Source organism: Eptesicus fuscus, chromosome 18, assembly GCF_027574615.1.
Source record: "Eptesicus fuscus isolate TK198812 chromosome 18, DD_ASM_mEF_20220401, whole genome shotgun sequence".
Classification (NCBI taxonomy): Eukaryota; Metazoa; Chordata; class Mammalia; order Chiroptera; family Vespertilionidae; genus Eptesicus; species Eptesicus fuscus.
Window position 1 is genome coordinate 25041530 of NC_072490.1, and position 23127 is coordinate 25064656.

The 23127-nt window shown below is 42.1% G+C and overlaps 1 protein-coding gene across 1 annotated transcript in view; it reads left to right on the forward strand.

The window, feature by feature from the left end:
• Positions 1-2431: 2431 nt before the first annotated feature.
• Positions 2432-23127, forward strand: part of COL6A5 (collagen type VI alpha 5 chain) — an 81610-nt gene continuing 60914 nt past the window's right edge. Inside the window, exons 1-7 of the mRNA XM_008153260.3 lie at positions 2432-2498; positions 4063-4662; positions 7295-7927; positions 12531-13091; positions 15336-15890; positions 18372-18947; positions 21796-22371. Of these exons, the coding sequence (XP_008151482.2) occupies positions 2432-2498; positions 4063-4662; positions 7295-7927; positions 12531-13091; positions 15336-15890; positions 18372-18947; positions 21796-22371 (3568 nt within the window). The remainder of the gene's footprint in view (positions 2499-4062; positions 4663-7294; positions 7928-12530; positions 13092-15335; positions 15891-18371; positions 18948-21795; positions 22372-23127) is intronic.

Below are 23127 nucleotides of genomic sequence, written 5' to 3' on the forward strand. Positions count from 1 at the left end.
GGCCCACAGAAGACGCACGTCATGGGGATTACTGGGGAATCGGCAGGACTTGACCACTGGGACCAGATAGAGATGGAGAGGGGGATGGGCCTTATTGCAACTGGTGCTCAGATCTTGATGGGCCACATTCCTGCTTGCAGCAGCATCTGGGCAGAGATCCTAACTAGTGGCTCTGCCCATCCACAGAGCCATCTCCAAGGCCTGTATGGCCAGGGAGCTTAGTTGGCCATTCTGCCTGATTTGAGCCCCCAACCAATAGGCCATACCAGCTGTGGAGACCATTCCATGGCTCCACCCCCAGCAAGGAAGCAAATTGCAGCCCCACCCAACTACTGAGCATAGCCTCTGGTCCTGCGTGAACAGATGCCTAGCCAGCTGTGGAACCCATCTTATAGCTCTGCTCAGGCAAGGAACTAAACCAGTAGCCCTGCCCAATTGTGGAGCCTGGCCTCATATAACCAGGGAACCTGAAGAGTGACCCAGGGCAGCCTTGGAGCACAGCCTGTGGTACCGCCCCTCAGTGGAGCCCATTCTCCAGCCCTACCTGATTGCCAAACACAGCCTGCAGCCTTGCCAATGACCCACCCTATCACAGGGTAGAGCCTGCAGCTCCAACCTACCAGGGTGCCTGGACAGTGATCCTGCCCAACCTCAGAGCACAGTCTCCAGTCCTAATGCCCCCACAATTGCAGGATACAGTGAGGGTCTTGCCCAATAAGAGAGCCTGGGCAGCAACATCATCCACAGTGGCCACAGCTAGCAGACTGCCTGATGGTGAAGTCTGCAACCTCACAACTTTGAGGCACAGTCTGTGGCCTTGCCTGGTGGCAGAGCACAGCCCTGTCCAGAACATGGGATGCTTAAACACGGAGGTTAGCCAGTGGAACCAGTCAGTTGGAGAACACAGCCTGAGATTCCACCAGACCAAGAGCGATTGCAGAGCCCAATCCATAATCCTGCCCAATTGTGGAGTCCGTTCATTAGCATTGCCCTGCCAGGGAACACAACCTGTGACCTAGCCAGACCAGAGGTAATGACAGAACTCAGCTAGTGGCTTCAGAAAAAATGGAAACACAACATACCCAAACTTCTGGGATACAGCAAAAACAGTTCCAAGAGGAAAGTTTAGTGTTATAAATGCATACATTAAGAAAAGAGATATCAAATAAATAGCCTAACTTTACATGGCAAGGAACTAGGAAAATAAGAACAAACTTAGCCCAAAATTAGGAGGAAGGAAATAATGAAGAATAGAGCAGAAATAAATGAAACAATAGAAAAACAATATAAATGAGTATAAAAAATAAAGTTGGTTCTTCAAAAAGATAAACAAAATTGACAAACCTTTAGCCAGACTCAATAAAAAAAATAGGACACAAATAAATGAAATTATAAATGACAGAGGGGACATCACAACTAGTACCACAGAAATACCAAGAATTATGAGATTACTGTGAATAGTTATATCAACAACTTGGATAACCTAGAAGAAATGGATCGTTTCCTAGAAACAAATAACCTACCAAGACTGAATCAGGAAGAAAAAGAAAGTCTGAAAAGGAGGAAGGATATTGAATCAGTATCAAAAACTGAAAGCCCAGGACCAGATGGCTTCACTGGTGAATCCTACCAAACATTTAGAGAAGGATTAACACCAAATCCTCAAACTCTTTGAAAGAATTAAGAGGAGGGAACACGCCCAAACTCATCTACAAGGCTGGCATTACCCTGATACCAAAGCCAGATAAGGACAGTACAGGAAAAGAAAACTACAGGCCAATACATTTGAAGAATATATATGCAAAATTCTCAACAAAATACTAGCAAACCCAATTCAACGGCACATCATATGGGTGCCAAGACAATTCAATATCCAGAGTATATTTAAAGATCTCTTACAACAAAACAATAAAAAGACAAATAACCCAGTGAAAAATGGGCAAAGTATTTGAGTAGATATTTCTCTAAAGAAGATATACAAATGACCAATAAGTACATGAAAATATGCTCACATCATTCATTATTAGGGAAATGGAAATCAAAACCACAGTAAGATACCCATTTATACCCACGAGAATGTCTATAATAAAAAAAGACAATAACAAGTATCGGTGAGGATCTGGACAAGTTGGAACCTTTATACATTGCTGGTGGGAATATAAAATGTTGCAGCCACTTTGGAAAACAATTTGGTAGTTTCTTAAAATTTTAAACAAAGTTTCCATAAGACTAAAAATTCCACTGTTGTCTGTATCTATGAGTTTCTATTTTTTTGGCATTGCTTGACAAATACTTGTTTTGTGTACAGTGTATTATGTTCTAATCCAACTTTCCCAGTAGTTATTTCTTGTTATACGATGAGATTTTTCATATTGTAAATAACTTTTTAAATTTTTTTACAGAATAAAAGCAAGAGACCTTCACTAACAAAATGAAGAACCTGCTAATTATATTTGTCCTGACCTTTTGGACTGAAACATTGACATATCAGAGCCCAGGTACCTGTATATTTTATACTTATTATTATTTAGGAAAGTAAACATTTTTTATGCCTCAACAAACTCTTACTTTAGTAAATAGAGAGAAACAAGGAATTTATTTACTAAAAAATGAAAGTAGAAAGCATTTAGTCATAGTTGAAAGCTAACTTAATCTCTCAAAGATGACAGAAAGCCATGGGCAAATCATGAATTATGCTACACTTGGCTAGAGAAACTTTAATTATTCATTGATTTATTTAAGTCCCAATGTTCCCTGTCTCTATGAATAGAATTAACCCATTTGTTTTGTAGGTCAGTTTGCATCTTGGCCTTAATAAATTAAAGAAAAGGTAAAAAAGAAACCCCACTTAGAAATAATATTATTGCCTTCCTTCTCTTTTACAAATATAAAATAGGGAAGGGATATGGGTTTCATATGTATATATATTTACAGGTATATAGGGAGTGATAGATAGGGAATATAAAAGCTAGGTTTTTCTGCTCTCCTGCTACCCTAGGATTTCCTGATGAATTTCTGAGTTACTTTGAAAGACGATTGTGAGACATTTACCAGAACATCACAAGATCACGACTTCTAAAGTAGACATTGACCGTGCATCCCCTGGCCCAGACTCTTTATAAGGCTGGTACACCAGTCCTGTACCCCACACCCACACCAGCTGCTGTGAATATTGCTCACAGATGTACCCCACTTTCTCAGGAGCACTGCTCTCAGCTTTCCCAGAGCCATCTTACTCAGGAGGTTATGCCTGGAACCTGCCACTCCTTCCCTTCACTTCCTGGTGAAGGTCTGCAGCCAATGTGACTGATAGGGGAATACAAATAAGAGTCCCTCTTGTCTCCGAGTATACTGGATACTCTAGTATAATTGACACTCCAGAGCCCCCTCCAATCAGGCCAAGGGTAGACATCCTGCTGCGCTCCTCTTCGGCTTCCCTTACCCCGTTTCCCCTCAATCAGGCCCTCCCCCAAATTCTTGTCTCAGATCTGCTTCTAAGCTTCCAACTCAAGATAACTGCTTACTTGATACTATTTCTAAAAGTTGCTCTTACTCCACAGACCACTCAGAGACTTTCCGGTATGTTTATTTTTTAGTACAATATCAGGCTTGGGGGTTCAACATCCAAAAAGAGGGGGGAAATGTTGATTGCTTCTGGCATAGAGCTGAGAAAGAAAAATGTATTGGCTAATTTTACTGAAGTCCTTTTTGATTGTGTTTATTTTTAAGTTAGCTTTATTATTGAAAGTATTACAGATGTTCCCCTTCCTTCCCCATTGACCCCCTCCATCCTGTCTCTCCCCCCCACCCCACCCCCTGCAGGCCTTCACTGCACTATTGTCTGTGTCCATGGGTTAGGCATATATGCATATAAATTATTTGGTTAATCTCTTCCCACTCCCCACCCTCCACCTTCCCCTGTTTGACCGCCAGAAGACACTTCCCTCGGGGTTCAAAGTTATCCTTAACATTAACTAGGACATAGCCTCAAATGAGGACTGTGGTCCAAAACGGCAAAGGCTGAAGAATCACCTTGTTTGGTTTGTCATTTTATTTTGATAGACCCAGGACCTCAGTATGCAGACGTGGTGTTTCTGGTGGACAGCTCTGATCACCTGGGAATTAAGTCCTTCCCTCTGGTGAAAACATTCATCAACAAAGTGATCAACAGTCTCCCCATAGAGGCCAGCAAATACCGCGTGGCCCTGGCCCAGTACAGCGACAAGCTCCACAGCGAATTCCAGCTGAACACCTTCAAGAGCAAGAATCCCATGTTAAACCACCTCAAGAAGAACTTTGTGTTCATGGGCGGCGCCCTGCGGATCGGAAACGCTCTCCGGGAGGCTCACAGGACCTATTTCTCTGGACCTGCAAACGGCAGAGACAAGAAGCTGTTTCCCCCGATTCTGGTGGTCCTGGCTTCGGCCGAGTCCGAGGATGACGTGGAAGAGGCTTCCAAGGCTCTCCGGGAGGACGGGGTGAGGATCATCTCGGTGGGGCTGCAGAAAGCGTCTGAGGAGAACCTGAAGGCCATGGCCACGGCTCAGTTTCATGTGAACCTTCGGACTGTCAGAGACCTCAGCACGTTCTCCCAGAACATGACGCAGATCATCAAGGATGCGGTTCAGTACAGGGAGGAAGCAGCTGACCCTGATAGCAAAGGTTAGAAAGCCTTTGGCTTAGTGGTGCCCAGTCCCCATGTGATCATATCTGAGTCTCTCCACCTTCATCTCTTCCACCTCCTATTCTGGTTTTCATAATTGGCCAGACTGAAGTACTGGAAACTTCTACACATCATAGTCTACTCTTCCTTACTTCTGCCTTTTGTTTGTGTCATTTTCTCTGGCAGGAATCCTCTTGCACTCCCTAGCTTTGGTACAGCTTGCATCTCCTCTGTCATCATTTCAATCTCAACCATACAGTCGTATTTTGTTGGAAGGCTTTCCATTCATCTCTTTTTGGGCCACAGTTCCTTGTGCACACTTGACAGCAGCGTTTCCCATGCTGTATAATTACCCATTTCTGTGTTGGTCCCCCACCAATGAACTGAACTGGTAGTACCTTGAGGGCAGAATTGGCAACTTTATTTATCTCCGTGTGCTTTGAGCCTATTGTGCCTGACAATGAGCTGGTGTTCTATTTCTTACCTTTTGTAAAAAACTAATTTTTAGAGTGAGAGTATGGGGGAGAGAGAGAGAAAGAGAGAGAGAGAGACAGAGAAAGAAACATCGATCGGTTGTCACCCATATGCGCCTTGACCAGGGATTCAACCCGAAACCTAGGTATGTGCCCTGACATGGAATTGAACCCACAACCCTTTGGTGTACAGGACAAGGCTCTAACGGACTGAGCCATCCAGCCAGGGTTGCTGTTCTATTTCTTAGTGAGTGAATACATGAAAGTCTTACAGGCAAGGAAATAAGATCCTCGTCTGTTCTCTTTCCCTCACAGTCCTGGCACAGTGTGAGGCACAGTAAGTATCCAGTAAATGCTTGTCTATTAAGCGATAGTGACATTAAAGTGGAACAATATCCTTAGCATGAGGCCAGGCAGAGAAGGGGATACCCTCAGTTGTACAGTGGGGCCTTGAGTAAGTTACCTAACCTCTGAGCTTTACCTATAAAGTGGGGATAATAGGGACTATCTTATGATATGGGTGAGATGGCTTGTATATTATTTGGCACACAGGTTACTATTATTAATAATTTACAAATAAACACTAACCCGGGAAGTCATGTTTGGGTTTATTTTAGCCAACCGTGTTGAGTTCAGAGTACATTGGCAGATTTATGAAAATTTCTTTTAATTCCATAAATATTTCTGGGCTCCCACCAGGCACGAGGTACCTGGCACAGGCACCAGGGACTGAGATAAGTAAGACGTGCCATCTGGCTTCTAGAGCTCACACTCCTAATGGGTAGTTCTTGGCAAGTTTGAGTTTATCTCTTGGCTACACTTTCTTCAGTTGTGGTTCCTCCACCTGTGCTTAGAGCAGGAGTGTTATGTGCATATGGTGTACTCTCCCCTCGATTCCAGAATCATATAACCAACTGTTTATCTGGCATCTGCAATAGTATCCTAAACTTAGCATGTCTGAAATGGAATTCTTGAATTCTCCCTGCAACCTGTTCTTCCCTCTCTTGCAAAAAGACACCATCCACTCAGCTATTCAGGCCAAAAAAACTAGGAGTTTTCATCACTTCTTCTTTGTCTTTCAACACTCACATTCAATTTATCACCAAGTCCTCTCTGTTCTACCTCTAAAACTACCCTTAATTTATCTTATCAAATTTTATCCTTATCTAAGAACCACATTATCTCTTTTCTGGACTATGGAAGCTGTTTCTTAATTGAGATCCCTGAATTCATTTTTTTTGTCCTCAGCGACTTGGGTGATATTTAAAAGATTTAAATAAGGTCATGTGATGCCCTTACAATTTGGTACCCACCTCCCTCTGACCTCATTCATCATTGTTCCTCTCACTCACTGGTTCCAGCCCCTCTGTGTTTCTTGCTTAGTCCCACCTTCTACTGTTCCTTTGCCAGGATTCTTCTTCCCTCAGAACAAGATGTGGCTGAATCCTTCTCTTCATTCATATCTGCACCCAAATATGATCCTCTCAGAGAGGGCCTTCCCAGATTTCTTTATGTCTCAGAAAAGTTAGTCCCCACACTACATCTCCAGCATAATAACTCATTTGAGTCACCTGTTTTATTTCCTTGCTAGCACTTACTACTGTCTGAAATAGTATAATCTAGCTATCTGTCCTCCCCATGTGAGCCCCCCAAGGTCAGAAGTATTTCTAACTCATCTCTCTATCACAGCACTTGAGAATGGTGGTGGTGGTCATACTGGTGGTGGTGGTCATAGTGGTGGTGGTGGTGAAGGTAGAGGTGGTAGTGATGGTTTTGGAGATGGAGATGGTGTTAGGGGTGGTGGTGGTTGGTTGGTTGTTATTGTTGAAGGTGGTTGTTGGTGGTAATGGTGGTAATGGTGGTAGTCATATTGGTGGTGAGGGTGGTGATGAAGATCATGGTGGTGGGGTTTGTGAGAGGAAAATTGGTAGGAAGCATTCTTCAGATAGAGGGACTAGCATTGCAAAGTCTCTGAAGCCAATGACCTTATAAGTTTGTTCAGAATTTTTATCTTTTGTTTATTAAAAGGAAGCAATGTTAACTTCATGTATCGTGACTACCTCTATTTTCACTAATGCCTTTTGGCAATCTGTAAATTGCCTTTCTCACTCTGGGCTGGTGGTTCGGACTAATTCTCATACACTCTCTCTCTCCGTAGTGTCCTTCCCCATGACCTGTCAGAAAGATTCACTGGCTGACCTCGTGTTCCTGGTGGATGAGTCTGTTGGGACTACACAAAATCTAAGGAGCCTGCAGAACTTCCTGAAGAACATTACCATGTCCCTGGATGTGAAGGACAACTGCATGCGGCTTGGACTTATGAGTTACAGCAGTCAGGCTGAGGCTATTTCTCTTCTGAAGGCAAGCACAAATAAATCTGCATTTGAGGAGCAAATAGAGAAGCTTTCTCTCCGGACTGGAAAATCCAATGCTGGGGCTGCCATTGAAAAGTTGAGGAGAGAAGGCTTCTTAGGGTCCAGTGGCAGCAGAAGGGCCCAGGGCGTGCCTCAGATCGCTGCCCTGGTCACTCACAGAGTCTCGGACGACGAGGTACGTGAGGCCGCGATGAAGCTTCGTCTGGAAGATGTAACTGTGTTTGCCATGGGCATCGAAGGGGCTAACAATACCCAGTTAGAAGAAATAGTATCTTACCCTCAGAGACAGACAACGTCCATGCTGAAGTCCTATGCAGATTTGGAAACTTACAGCACGAACTTCCTGAAAAAGGTCCAGAATGAAATATGGTCCCAAATTTCCACTCGATCTGAACAAATGGATCTTGACAAAACTGGTATGTTTAAGAAAATACTTTTCTTATTATAAAAGTGACATGAGTAATTGCCTAGGGCTGGGGCAGAAAGGAAGGCTGACTGCAATTGATAAGGGAACTTCAGAAGTTATGGAAATGTTGTGAAACTAGATTTTGGTGCTGGCTGCAAAATTTTATAGACTCACTTAAATCATTGAATTTTTTAGCATGTACACAAATCTTACCTCAAAAAATGTAAAAAAACTAAACTGTGTTAATTATGTCATAGTTGAATAGTATTGAGGAACATAAAGAAGAAAATAAAAAAGTCTATAATCTAATCTTTCAGATAAAACCATTTTTAACAGATCTCTTGCCTTTTAGGTTACTTGGTATGTCAGTTACAATTACATTTAGGTGTGAGTAATGAAAGGAAAAATAACAGTTCTTTAAACAAACTAAAACTAGTTTTGTGTTTCATAAGTAATGTAAGCATTCTGAACTGGTGTGGCACACCACAGTGTCAGGGATCCTGTCTCTTTTTGTGTGTGCTATTTATGGCCTTTACTCCCAAGATCATAGTCCAGGTTAACTGCTCCAAGCATCACATTCACAGCCAGCAAGAAAAAGAAAAAAAAAAAAAAAAAAAAAGAAAGAAAAAAAAAAAAGAAAGAAAGGTAAGAGAAAAGGCAGGTTCCCACCTCCTTTTCTTCAAGAATATGCTCAGAAATTACATATATCATTTCTGTTTACCTGCCATTGGCCAGAACTTAGTCACATGTAACATTCAGTGGTTAAAATGGGAGTCTGAAAATGTAGTCTTTATTTGGGTGAAATTTTTACCCAGATGAAAATTGGGGGTTCAGTTAGTTTAGAAGAAGGAGAGAATGGGTATTGGGGGTAACCACTCTTATCTGCCTTACCCACGTCCCCATCATGCACTTTTGCCCTTTTCCTTAAATATTCTCCTGCAACATTCCTTTGAAGTTGGGAATAATATTTCATTATGTGGATATAACATAACTTGTTTAACATATCCTAAATTGTTGGATATATAGGTCATTGCAAATGTTTTACTCTTATAAAAGTCTTTCAGGGATCATCCTTATGTACAATCACGATTATTTTCTTGCTTTTAAATCTTTTTTTACTGTTTTTTCCCCTTCCATCTTTCTAAGTGAAGGATATTCAAGTTAAGATGCTTTGTGAATCTGTTCTAGTTGTGCTGAGCTCTTTTCAAAGGTACATGCCAAGAGATAGTTGATATGACTTTATCTAATTCTGGGATATCTGCTGTCTTCACACATTTACTCTGCAGATAAAATGTTTCCAAACACTTGGAACTGGAATTTGGCAGCACTCAAGTGGAAAATAATTATAACCGTCCAGTGATATTACAGGCTAATTTAAACTCAGACCAGTCAATTAAAGGTTGAAGGAATGCACCCTGAGCCAGCCCTGGATTTTCGGGCATGTGCACCTAGCAAAGCAGCAGAAAGAAACCATTCTGCTATTACCACCTGAGTGATGACAGGGGACTCCCGCAGAAAGGCAGCCACCTTGGTCTAGAACCAACCGTTTGGGCATCGGAGGGAGGGATGTACGGTCTCAGGGAGTTTGCAGTGATGTGACAAAAAACTATTATTGTCATTATAGAATTTCTCAGTGGGAAGATATGGGACCAAGCCTAGTACAAGGGCCATCCAAAAGGATGGCTGTCTGTCATAAAACCTCAGTCGGTGACTTCTTATTCGTTCAGTGGCTCTCAAAGATCAGCACCTGACTTAGATTGGGTTCTTCAGAAGCCAAACAAAGGTTTATGTGAAATTGCATTTTAATAAGCTCCCCCAACAAACGCGTGCTAGCAATGTTTGAGAACCACAACCTTAGTGAGTTTGCCATGGGCCACAGGGTGGTGGCAAGCTTTGTCACGTTCGAATGGTCAAACCCAGAGAAGCAATCTATATGGACTTAGTCACTGCTGTATCTACCACATCTGGCACATCGTACTATTTAATTTATTAACTAGAACTTCATTGAATCCAGGGGAGACTCACATGAGCAAAACCAAGAGACCAATATATAGAAAAAGAGTGATCAATATCTTTGAGTGAAAACTATCAATGCCGAGGCACCTGGACATTCATGTCCTCTGAGAATACATTCTCTCCCTGTAGTCACGCCAAACGAGAAGCCGAATTGTCATCAAGACTGTCAGAGGCTGTGGGATCACAGCAAGGGAGTTAGTTTTATCACTGAAATGTCTAGTGGCATCCGATTGGGTGGATGTCTCTATTTTAAAATCAAATATATAGATCTACATGTCTATCTATCCCTCTCTATATAACCGTATAGGTGAGTCGTGGGTTCAGGGGATACATTCTTCTTCAACACTGTCTAATCGAATGTTTGTTTGTTTTTTGGTGTTTTTTTTAATATATTTTATTGATTTTTTTACAGAGAGGAAGGGAGAGGGACAGAGAGTTAGGAACATCGATGACAGAGAAACATCAATCAGCTGCCTCCTGCATACCTCCTACTGGGGATGTGCCCACAACCAACATACATGCCCTTGACCGGAATTGAACCTGGGACCTTTCCGTCCGCAGGCTGACGCGCTATCCACTGAGCCAAACCAGTTTCGGCTCGAATGTTTGTGATGATGGAAATGTTCTACAATTACACTGTCTAGTTTGATAGCCACTAGGCACATGGGGCTGTTAAGCACCTGAAATTTGGCTAGTGTGACGGAAGAGCTAATTTTTAAAATTTATTTAACTTTAAAATAGTTTAAGTTTACATTTTAATAGCAACATGTGATTAGTAGCTAGTATATAGGACAGTCCAGTTCCAGGCTGGGTTGGATAGGCATTGCCATGGATACCCATCATGACTCACATTTTTCTTTCCTCATCACTGAGCACCGCTATCTTCTTTCTGAAAAACACCTAATTCTTCTTTCTTAGGTATACCCATCAATTAAGTCTGGTTGCTGTCAAGTTTTGCTGGCCTGGGATCAACCCTGTCTTTTGCAGATAACTACTTATCTTTGCCCTAATGCTTAATGTGTTGATTTCATAGTTTAATTCTCAGGGTCAAACTTATTTCCAGTATTTCTGATTTCTTAAGAATCAACTCCCCATAGCTTGAAGGACTGTCAATAGCTATAAATTCCCAAGAAGCTGTCAAGAAAGAAAATATTTCTGAAATGACTATATTGTCTTGTATTTTAAAGAGCTTTTCATATGTTCACCCAGATAATTGCATAAATAACCTAGATTTTTAAAGAATGCTTTCCCCCCTACCTGATTGCAGTAAATGACTAGATAGAGTTGTGCATAGACTATTAGGAAAGTTAAAGTACTTTTTCATAGAATCTGTTCAAAAAAGGAAGGAACATTGAGGGTTCTTTTATCTTAAAATTTCTGTTGAAATCTTGTGATGTACCCGGCTGACTGAGCAGAAGCAGAGAACTAGGCAAAGTCTCTGATTTGATGGAGCTGCTGTTCGGTGGCAGAAAACAGGCTGTGCTCATGAGCAAATGAATGAGAGAATTTCAGATCATAATGGGCATCATAAGGAAAATAGGTAAGGATACAGGTTAGACAACGATTGATGTGCTCTAGCTGGAGGGGAAGAGAAGGTCTTTGAAGAACAGACATTTGGGTTGGCACATCCATGATGAGATGAGAAGGAACTGGCCATGACAATCTTTTAAAGAAATGTATTTCTATTGACTTTTAGAGAGAGGGAGGGAGAGGGATAAAGAGAAATATGATGAGAGAGAAACATTGATCAGCTGCCTCCCACATCCCCCCACCCCCAACCAGGGATCAAACCCATAACCAGGCATCAAACCCATAACCAGTCATGCACCCAGATCAGGAAACAAACTAGGGACCTCCTGGCTTATGGGTCAGTACCCAACCACTGAGCCACACCACCTGGGCCAGCTCTGTGAATCTTTAGGGGGAAAATATTACAGGAAGAGAGGAGGGCAAGTGCAGATGCCCTGGGGCACATTCAAAGTACAGAAGAAGCCCAGTGTGGTTGCAGCACAATGAGTAAGATGAAGAATTGTTGGAAATAGGGTCAGAGAGAGAAGCAGGAGACAAGATCAGGTCAAATTTTTATTTTTAAATTCTAAATGCAATGGTAAATCACTTATACAGAAGCATAACATGATCTGGTTCTAGTTTTAAATATATTGTCCTGTTGTTCTGGAAAGAGGAGGTTACCAGGGAAGTAAGAATAGGAGGTCATCTGCCCCATCCTGTTTCTCAAGAAACAATAAGACATAGCTGTCTTAAAAGGGAGGTGTCAATACTAGAAAAACGATTTGACTTAGAGCCTGGAGACTTGGGAATCTGGTCCTTACTCTTTAATTTACTGGCTGTTTGTTCCTAACCTTTGACAAACCACTGGGCCTCGCTCTGCTTCCATTTCCTCATAAAAGTGTTGCAAATTTCAAAGGAGAAAAGGGGCACGAACAGGCTCGATGAAATGTACCAGCTCTGAAGTATCCTCATTCTTCAGAGCCCTCAAGCCTCATTTTCCTCTATAAACCTGCTTGCAAATTTCTCTCCAGTTTATAATTAATGAAGAACGCACTTTCATTTTTTATTTTCCTTTTTTTTTTTTTTAGGCTGTGTGGATACAAAAGAGGCGGATTTCTATTTTCTCATCGATGGCTCAACCAGCATCGGGGGAAAAGACTTTGAACAAATCAAGGAATTTATGTTGGGGGTGATCGACATGTTTAGCATTGGCCCAGACAAAGTCCGAGTTGGGACTGTGCAGTTTTCGGATGAGAAGAGAATGGAATTTGATATCCATATTTACACGAATGACGTGGACTTAAGACAAGCTGTTTTAAATATCCAGCAACTCGGTGGAAGAACTACCACTGGGGCAGCCCTGGATTTCACGCTGCCAATAATAAGGGAGGGAAGGAAGCACAGGTCCAGCGAGGTTCCCTGCCACCTCATTGTGCTGACAGATGGGAGGTCTTATGATGATGTCCTGGAACCTGCTGACAGAATCAGGGCTGAGCAAATCACCATTCATGCTGTTGGTATTGGGGATGTGAACAAAACACAACTGCTACAAATTGCTGGGAAAGAAGAAAGGGTTAGCTTTGGGCAGAACTTTGATTCTTTAAAAAGCATCAAAAATGAAGTTGTCCGCAGCATCTGCATGGAAAAAGGTCAGCAAAACAAAAAGGCCTTATTCCCTGCACTTCATTAGTTGCTTCAGGCAGACTGATAGGCGGAGACATGGGGTGATGTGATCAGTTATCTGGCTAACATTTTGCAAACTTCCCTCATCACCGTGAAAGGGTGCAGCCCCTTTTGTTTTTTTAAATAAATATTTTTATTGATTTCAGAGAGAAAGGGAGAAGGAGAGAGAAATAGAAGCATCAAAGATGAGAGAGAATCATTGATCGGCTGCCTCCTGCATGCCCCACACTGGGGATTGAGCCTGCAACCTGGGCATGTGTCCTAACCGGGAATTGAACCGCGGCCTCCTGGGTCATAGGTCAACGCTCGACCACTGAGCCATGCTGGCCGGTCCAGCCCCTTACTTTAAACCAATTGCTAAGATTGGGAAATCTCTCTATACTAGACAGCTGCCCTGGGGCATCTTGAAAGTCAGAAATAGAAGGTTGATAAGAATGTTGTGGCCTTGACAAAGCCCATTGCTGTGGTGTGTAAGAGATTATTGTGTGTGTACAGACACATGCGCTCATTGAGGCAGATGAGTACAGCAGACAGAAAAGGGGCTCTGGCTTTAGGTAAATTAGGGTTCCACTCACTTTTCTACTTGCGCTTCAAACTTCCTCCTCTGAGGATAATACCTATACCAGGGAGTTCTTATCGGTTTAGCATAATACACACCAACCACTGTTTCCCTATTACGAATGCATATCCTAGTAGATATGTAACTATAATTTATTTTTATTTATAACACATATTTGCATTTTTGCTCTGAACAAGTTAGGTAACAAAATTTAGGAAGAACAAATTTTCAAATTCCGGTACCTGACTATTATTTGTCTTATGAAGAATAGCCACTCACTAACTGAAGATGGTATGTGTTGATTGCTAGTAACAGCACATGAAAATATTGTCTACTGAGAAGCATAGGAGAAGGGATGCTGGAGTGAAAGAGTCCAAGTTCAACCCCAGCTTAATCACTTAGCTGTGGACCTGGAACAGGCTCCTTACTGTCTACCTGCATTGGTCCCTTGTGTGTAACCCTATTGCGGAGCTTAAAGGTAACAATGCATTTGGAGCACTTATAGGAGTGCCTTGTGTAGTAAGTGTTACATAAAAGTTAGTATTGCAGGAGTCAGTTAAGGTGTTCACTGACGGAGAAAGGAAAAGAATTCTCACTTATTCAAACTTACAAAAGTGAAAAATGTGTTGGAATTTTCTCTGAGTCACTCAAATAAAAAAGTAACATGAGTAAGCAAATGAGTAGCATTCATAACAATATCCTAAATCACATTTTGTTCATTTTTCTCCCTGTTATGGGAGGAAATGTTGTGGACAGAGTTTAGTCTTAGAGTACAAGAGTAAAAGTCTCCAACGATTTTGGGGGTTGATGTCAAGAGAAGTAAAAGGGTTTCAGGAAACATAAAGGAGATTGTGTCTCAGGTCCTCTCAAGGGAGGAGGTCCTGGTCCTATCTAAGGAGCTGCAGTACATCTCTTGCAGGTCACATAGTTGCAGTTCAGGCCCTGAACACTGGCACACCATTACTATGTAAAGATTATTTAATTAAAAAAATATTTTTAAATTGATTTCAGAGCAGAAGGGAGAGGGAGAAAGACATAGAAACATCAATGATAAGAGAGAATCATTGATCGGCTGCCTCCTGCACCCCCACACTGGGGATTGAGCCCGCAACCCAGGCATGTGTCCTGACCAAGTGTCAAACCATGACCTCCTGGTTCATAGGTGGAAGCTCAACCACTGAGCCATTTCGGCCGGGCTACTTAATTTTTTTCAGACTGAAACATTGGAACATTTGTCCCAGGAGTGCAGGAAATTGATTACTTTTTCTCTGATTCCTTTTTTTAAAAAAATCACTGTTGCATCCTTAACATATAGCTTGACAATTGACATTTCATATACTTCAAGAATTATAAAATGAATAATTTATGAATAAACGAATGATGCATTCATGCATGAATAAATGAATACACACTTTGGAAGTTACATTTCTTCCTTAAAACTTCCTGGATAATCTTCAATGGATTTCGGATTTAGGGTTCTAGTCAGCAGACTTTTACTGAAGAAGTGCATGAAATTTTCCAAAGCAATAGAAGTTGCTGGAGTTAATTTTCCATGTTTTCTAATTAATGCATTTATTTATGATTTATTTTTCTACATATTCTGAGAAACTTGTCAGCCCAGCTTGTTTCTGATCTTTTTTATAACTTACAGGATGTGAAAACATGAAGGCTGACATCATGTTTCTGGTGGACAGCTCTGGCAGCATAGGACCTGAAAATTTTGAGAAAATGAAAACCTTCATGAAGACCGTGTCCTCTAAGATTCAAATTGGTCCAGACAAAACTCAAGTTGGCGTCGTTCAATTCAGTGGTTATAATAAGGAAGAGTTCCAGCTTAATAAATACTTTACCCAAAAAGAAATTTCTGATGCAATAGACAGAATGACTCACATTAACCAAAACACTTTGACCGGAAGTGCACTAACCTTTGTAGCTGAATATTTCACCCATCCCAAGGGAGCCCGACTTGGAGTAAAAAAGTTTCTCATTCTGATCACGGACGGAGAAGCACAGGATGATGTGAGAGAACCTGCTAGAGCTCTTCGGGGCAAGGATGTGATCATCATCTCTGTGGGCGTGTATGGTGCCAATAGGACTCAGCTAGAGGAGATCAGTGGGGATGGCAGCCTGGTCTTCCATGTCGAGAAGTTTGATTATCTAAAGGCAATAGAAAGTAAACTCCTCTCCCATGTGTGTGCCCTTTATGGTAAGTGGCCGAGTTATCCTTCAGGACTCAAGGATGTGAGCTGTTGGCTTTATAGTGGGGTGAACAGTGGGTTGTACTCTGGACCTTGGCCTCTAACTGGACTTTGGTGCTATGTTTTTGTCTTATCTATGTTATATTGAAACACCCATGACCTCAAGGATATTCCTGATGAACATCTTTGTCAAAAAAATAATCTGGCTTTGGTGACTTCATATACATTCCAAGAAGGTTGCAGAATTTTACATTAAACTTCTAACTCCTTAGTACCTGCATACCTAGATTTTCCAGAGCCAATTTTTAATACCAAATGATTCTCCAGAATTGTTTCTACATCATTGTTAAGCAGTAAATAATTAGAAATACAAATTTGTCAAGTTATATCAAATTCAGTACCCTAAGTACCCCTTCCCAAAAACCTCTCTGCATTTTAAGATATAGCATGTATTTTCATTACTTCACATTGTTATTCTTAACCTCTATCAGCTAGATATTTTACATTTACCTGTCCCTTTGAAAATTTTTAATTTGTTACCTTTTTTTATGAAGAATAGCCACTGGGTGAATCATCATTTTTATTTTACAAACTAGAGGCCTGGTGCATGAAGTTTGTACACAGAGGGGAGGTGTCCCTCAGCCCAGCCTTTACCCTCTTGCAATCCGGGACCCCTTGGGGGGATGTCCAACTGCCAGTTTAGGCCCAATCCTACAGTGATCAGGCCTAAACCTGTAGTCGGACATCCCTCTCCCAATATGGGACCGCTGGCTGCTAACTACTCGCTTGCCTACCTGTCTGATCACCCCTAACCATCTCTGCCTGCCTGCCTGATAGCCCCTAACCACTCACCTGCCTGCATGATTTCCCCTAAACCCTCTGCCTGCCTGCCTGATCACCCCTAACTGCTTGCCTACCTGCCTGATTGCCCCTAACTGCCTGTCTCGGCTCCCGCTGCCACAGCTTCATCAGGAAGGAGGTCCGGAATGATGTTTGGAAGGTCGTTCAGCTGTCTGGTCTAAAATTAGCATATTACACTTTTATTATTATAGATTATAGTCCTTTTTAAATTATATAGAGCAATATTCAGTTTTAGCCTTTCAACTTTAATGACTCTTGAATAAGAACTGGAAATAAGTCCACATCTAAGATTAAAAACACCTGTGTTTTGGATACAAGAGAACAAACCAAAGTATTATTAACTTTGCTATATATTATCCCCCTGGCAACATAGAGACCTTCTTTGGGCTTCATTCTTCAGAATTATGTGTTTGAAATTTTCAGGAAGATAACAAATAAGATGTTTCAGTATAAACTATGAGTTTTAGACAATGGTGCTAAGATTTCTCTCATAACAACTTATTTGGAGTGTTTTCTTTTTATGGTAATGTTGAGAGACATTCTAAGAATGGTTTACCTTAAGACCACAGCCCCACCTTTGAAATCCACAGGACTCTTCCTGACATTTCTTCATGTTGATAAACATGTTTGTGGAGGTGCTGTCTATAGCATAAGGTGAACTTTCAGCTAACTCATACATTGGATGGACTCCTAAAATATTATCAAGTCACGACTAGTCATCAATTTCATTGTTGACTAGACTTGGCAATACATATTTATGATTCAGTTCCTATATCTGTAGAAACCTGGGATCTTGCCCTGGGTTCCTACATAGATAGGTTGGGCTCACCCACAGAGTCTTAAACTTGAAAATTTGAGACCTCATTGCCAGCAATAAGAATTGCAGGCATGATAGGCAGGTGGAAAGTGAAGAAAGCCAACCTTGGGAAGGCAGGTGCTTATGTTACTGAGGGAAGGGAAAGAGAAGAGAGCAAGTCCACACTGTGGTGACCCAGCCTGAATGGTCACTTAGGTTGTAATGTGCAGGAAGGAGGGCTTAGGGCGATGAATGAGGTGATAGGAGCCTTACTTTTACCCCAACTTGGGGCCACTCCTTTTCTGAGGTTAGAGGAAATATAAATGTGGTGAGGGTGTGGTACACATGGGAAAGTTTGCCTATCAGAAGGTAGCTGGAGCCAGAAGGACTACAATAAAAATCCCAGATTATACAATGAGCCCCTGAGCTGTTTAAAACAGCAGACCAGGTGGTAAACATCAGTTATGTCTCACCATCCTATTGACTTTGAACTAACTACCTTCTGACATTTCCTTCCAGTTGAAAGCCGGCTTAGCGAAAGGCGTTACACGTGCTAATGAGATAGAAAAGAGTGGTGTGGCATAAGAACCACCGCTGGTGGAGTCACATAGATAAGGGCACACATGTCCTTGGAAGCATGAGCTGGGCAAGTTGTACATTTCCGAGCCTCAGTTTCTTTCTCTGTAAGATGGCAACAGTTACCTCCACGAACTGAGATTCAGTGTTCGCCACACAGTAGGCTCATGGCAAATGTTAGTTTGCTCCCCTTCTCAGCTGTCTGTGTAGAATACCCTGTGGAAAGTTTGTGGTGCCTGCTTCCTTCTTCTTTCAGATTGTAAAAGCATCAGCCGGTTGGACGTTGTGTTCGTGCTGGATCACTCAGGCAGCATAGAGGAACCCCACCAAGAAAGCATGATTAACCTGACTGTCCATTTGGTGAATAAAGCGGATGTTGGCCGGGACCGAGTTCAGTTTGGAGCTGTCATGTACTCTGACAATCCTGAGATTCTTTTCTACCTCAATACATATTCAAACCGATCAGGAATCGTTGAGAATCTGAGGAGGCGCAGGAGCACCGGTGGGGGTACCTACACTGCCAAGGCTCTCAGTCACACAGACATCCTGTTCACGGAGGAACACGGCAGCCGCATCAAGCAAAATGTGAAGCAGATGCTGGTCATCGTCACCGATGGGGTATCCAATGACCGATACATGCTCAATGACACAGCATCAAAATTAAGAGACAAAGGCATCATCATCTACGCAGTGGGTGTAGATCAGGCCAACCAAGATGAACTTGAGATTATAGCAGGGGATAAAAACAATACTATCCATGTACGTGATTTTGACAAACTTAAAGATATTTCCTTGCCTCTACAAGAAGTCATGTGTACCAATGCACAAGAGCGTAAGTTGTAATCTTTAAACTTCCTATGGGGGTAGCATTAAAAATGGAAGCGGAACGTAAATGGTGTCTTGGCTTCCCGTTACCAGGGTGTCGTGGGCTGAACACTTCTCTGCTCAGGCTACTTCTCATCTCTAAAACAAAAGCATTTGATTGAGCAAGGTCCTAAAAGTACAAATTGAAGAGATGATCGAAGGTTTCAGAAGCATTCCTTGCTGTCGTGGCACCTGCTGCCTTTTTCTTGGCAGAAGGGAGCTCTCTTTTAGATCCTATTCACCTTCCCCATTTCCTGGCTATTGTGGGCTGCTCCATGTATTTAATGGTCTCAGTGCCTCCACTGGGCATCAGTTCTAGGCCAAACTCAAGTGGCGAGTTTCATGGTTTAAACAGATAAACTTTTGTCTTCAAAGATCCAGGGTCCTCTGAATGGGGTTATAGGATTCTACGGGGCCATAGGAAGTTCAAGTGGTCTACTGTGCTTTTTTTTTTTTTTTTTTTTTTTGTACTGCGCTTTTGTGGATGAGGGCCACTGGTACAGAGGGAAGAATATGGGAGTTCAATGTGGGATAATGGAGACTAGCTGCTAGGAACAAGGAGGGAAAGGGCTGAGTGCAGTTTGGAGCTATCAGGTACTTTGAATAGCCCGAGGTTCTTTTCTCCCTCAATGCATACTCAAACCATTGGATTAGGGTAGGCTGGAGGCATCACAGGTGAGTGAGGAGAGGGTGTGATTTGCCTCCTGAGCTCAAAGCAGCAGAGGTTGACAAGCCATCCAGGGATGCCTCCATGGAAGGTGAGAATCCTGGCTGTGTATTGGCCCAATCTTTCAAACCTGGCAAATGAATCAATCGACTAATTTCCTTTCTTCTTTACTTTTTCACTCCCTTCCTGCAGACTCCCTTCTCTTCTTCCTTTTCTCCATTCTTCTTTACTCTCTACCATTTTGAAATCTACTTATGCATCCAACACAAATTATGCTTCTAATGCTGACATTAACCCATCTCCCATCCCTGTAAGCAGTTCAACTCCAAACAGAATCTTCCCCATAATCCCGTGTCAGGTCAGCATTTGCTGTGCAGAATAAAACTGTCTGACCACCGTAGCTCTACCCGACTTACGTAAGCAATAAATTCATCTTCTTGGTGTCAGACACTAAATGATAGTATCATTTTTAAGAAAAAAAGTATGAATTTTCCAAGGCACTGGGACCATCTCGATTCTGCTGCCTGTTCTGGCCTGCCCCAGGACACACACCCTGAAACCTGGTCTCCATGCCAACCATATTGCCACCTTTCTAATACACACTGGATTGTCACTGCTCTGCTTACAGTTGACAAATTCTAAGCCCCTGTGTTCCATCTGGTACCTGCCCTCCTCTCTAATTCATCTATTGTCCTTCCCCTCTTCAGAATCTCTCCTGTCATTTTGAAATTCCTCCACTTCTTTGCATGCACCATTCTAACCACCATGAACATGCCAGCCCAACACATCCCCTGGCTCCATCTAACTTTTCTGGTATATTTCAGCCTTTGCTAGTTTCCTGATCCAACACCCAATAGTGTCCCGCAACTCCTGTACTTTCTATTCCTCCTGATGGTAGCCGGTAGAACTTGCTTACTATTTCCTTATCTGTATCTGTCAGAAGACTGTGAGCTCCTTGGGAAGGTTTGGCCTCTTGTTTATATTGGGTGTCCACCAAATCTAGTACATTGCAAGGACGACAGTCTTTTCCTGGCGATATGTTTTAGTCTCATCTCCCATGCCCACCTTTTGGGGGTAGATGCTAAGGTTGAGTTCAGGATGCAAGGAATTTAAGGAAGGGGGAGAGTAGGATGGGCAGAAGTCAAACAGTGATGCATGCCTGACAAAGCCTCAAACCTGGCAGGAAGCTCTGGAGTATTTCCCATCAGAGTTGCATCACACTGAGGCAACTAGGTCTTTATATGCCCTTTTCACTTAGTACCCAGATGTGGGCTGCCCTGGTAAGGGTGTGGCCTTTGGCAAGGCATCACTCTGCAAGGAGGCTGTCCATGAAGGAGCTGACAATTAGAGGCTGTCAGCTCACCACATTCCCACAGTCAGACAACAGGTCTGAGCAGCAGATCCTTCCTTAAAGGTCTATCTGGACAGCCATCACTGTGTCTACTGTACTGCCCTTGCACGGAATTGTGTGACAGTAGGCATTCCATGGTCTCAACTACCTTTAGTAGCCACTTTAGTGCTGTCCCTACTCTAGTCATTGTGTTTGAGTTGAGAGGATCATTTCTTGGTTATGGGACATTTCACATTGGACTTCAGGAATATGACCCTATATCTTGGTTATTAACCATTGGCACTTGTTCCATGAAGTTTTAATATTTGGGTGGTATTATTTAACATTTAAAAAAATTATTTAAAAAAATTTAGAGTACAGGATTTAAGGATACAAAGGATTGAGAGGTTCAGGTACCAACTTCCCTGCATAGTAATTGTGTATTCTTAGGCAAGTTATTTAATCTCTGAATTCCATTTCTGTATCTATAAAATTAGAATAACTGCTCATAAGGTGGTCATTAAAATGTTTTTGGCATACACTAACAGTTAATATAAAACATTTTAAACTTTCTTTCCCTGAGTAGCTTTTATTGTCAAATGAATCATATAAATAGAATTTGAAACAAAGTCTATTACCTTTCTCTATCCTGCTATTTTTCCTTCTCTTTGAGAGGCAATCAGTTATTCTCTCTTCTGTTAATTTATCTCAGTTTGCTACTAATGTGGGTATTTATTAAAGCAATTTGAATATTTGAGTCAAGGGGAAATCTAGGGCAATTCATGAGGAAAGTAATTGATTTATTTTTTCCAATTGCAGCCTGTAAAACTCGAGAAGCCGATGTGATTTTCCTCTGTGATGGCTCTGACATGGTATCTGACTCAGAGTTTGTTACCCTGACAACTTTCTTGTCAGACTTAATTGATAATTTTGACATTCAGTCGCAAGCAATCAAAATTGGGATGGCTCAATTTGGGAGCCGCTACCAAGAAATTATCGAGTTGGACAACTCTCTGACTAAACCCCAGTGGAAGACTCAAATTCAAACTATCACCAAGAGCAATGGGCGTCCGCAAATCAACTTGGCCCTTAACAAAGTGAGCTTTATGTTTTATCCATCTGTTGGTGGGAGAAGAAATGCTGGTGTCCCTCAAACTTTGGTTGTGATCACATCTGGGGATCCCCAAGATAATGTGGCAGATGCAGTAAAAGTTCTGAAAGATCTTGGCATCTGTGTCCTGGTTTTGGGCATAGGACATGTTCATAAAGCACAGCTTCTACCGATAACAGGCAATTCTGAAAAAATAATCACCTTTCAAGACTTTAATAAATTAAAGAATGTGGAGGTGAAAAAAAGGATTGTCCGGGAAATCTGCAAGAGCTGTGGGAAAACCAGTAAGTGTTCCCTTGCCCTTTATTTATTTTCATTTAATTGCATCTTTCCAGTTCTCCATTTCCCAAGGTGTCTTGTGGGGTCGCTCTAGCAGAACATAGTTTTAGAATAGTGTGTAGTGAGAATAGTCCTCTCTTCTGCCTCCCAGAAAATTGGGATCAGTCAGCTTCCATCAGAGACAAGGAAAAGGGTGCAGAGGCTGGAGGAGGCCCTGGGTTGCGTCCCCTGGTCAGCGTGTCCCCTCCCTGCAATCCAGCATTTATGCTCCTCTTAGCATCTGGAATTCAGTCTCCTATTTCTATATTTCCACTTTCCGGAGTCCTAGAACAAAGCCTTGCATCCAGTAGGAACTAAGTAAAATAAATACTTATTCATGGGAAGTTTTACTCTTTTAACTTTGTTAAACTATCTTGTAAGGGATTCTATGTAAGTGTGTGCCTGTATGAGCACATGTGTGTTTTCTTCCTTTAACGATGGCATTTATATAATCCTAACATAGTAAAGATTTGAAATGTCCTTATGGGTTATTTCATTTTCAGAGGTCACAAACACAAATGGCCACAAAGGCCAGGTGGATGATGTGACTGAGCCGCAGGGGCGGGAGTGAGGAAATGAATGGAGAGCAATGACCCATCTGGTAGGAATGTCACTGTTCAGCTCCAACTGACAGTAGCCATGTGGGACTTGGGTTCTATACTCAGGGCTGAGAGTTGGGAGAACAGCGCATCAGGAAGCAGCAGTAAATAACATTTTGTGGA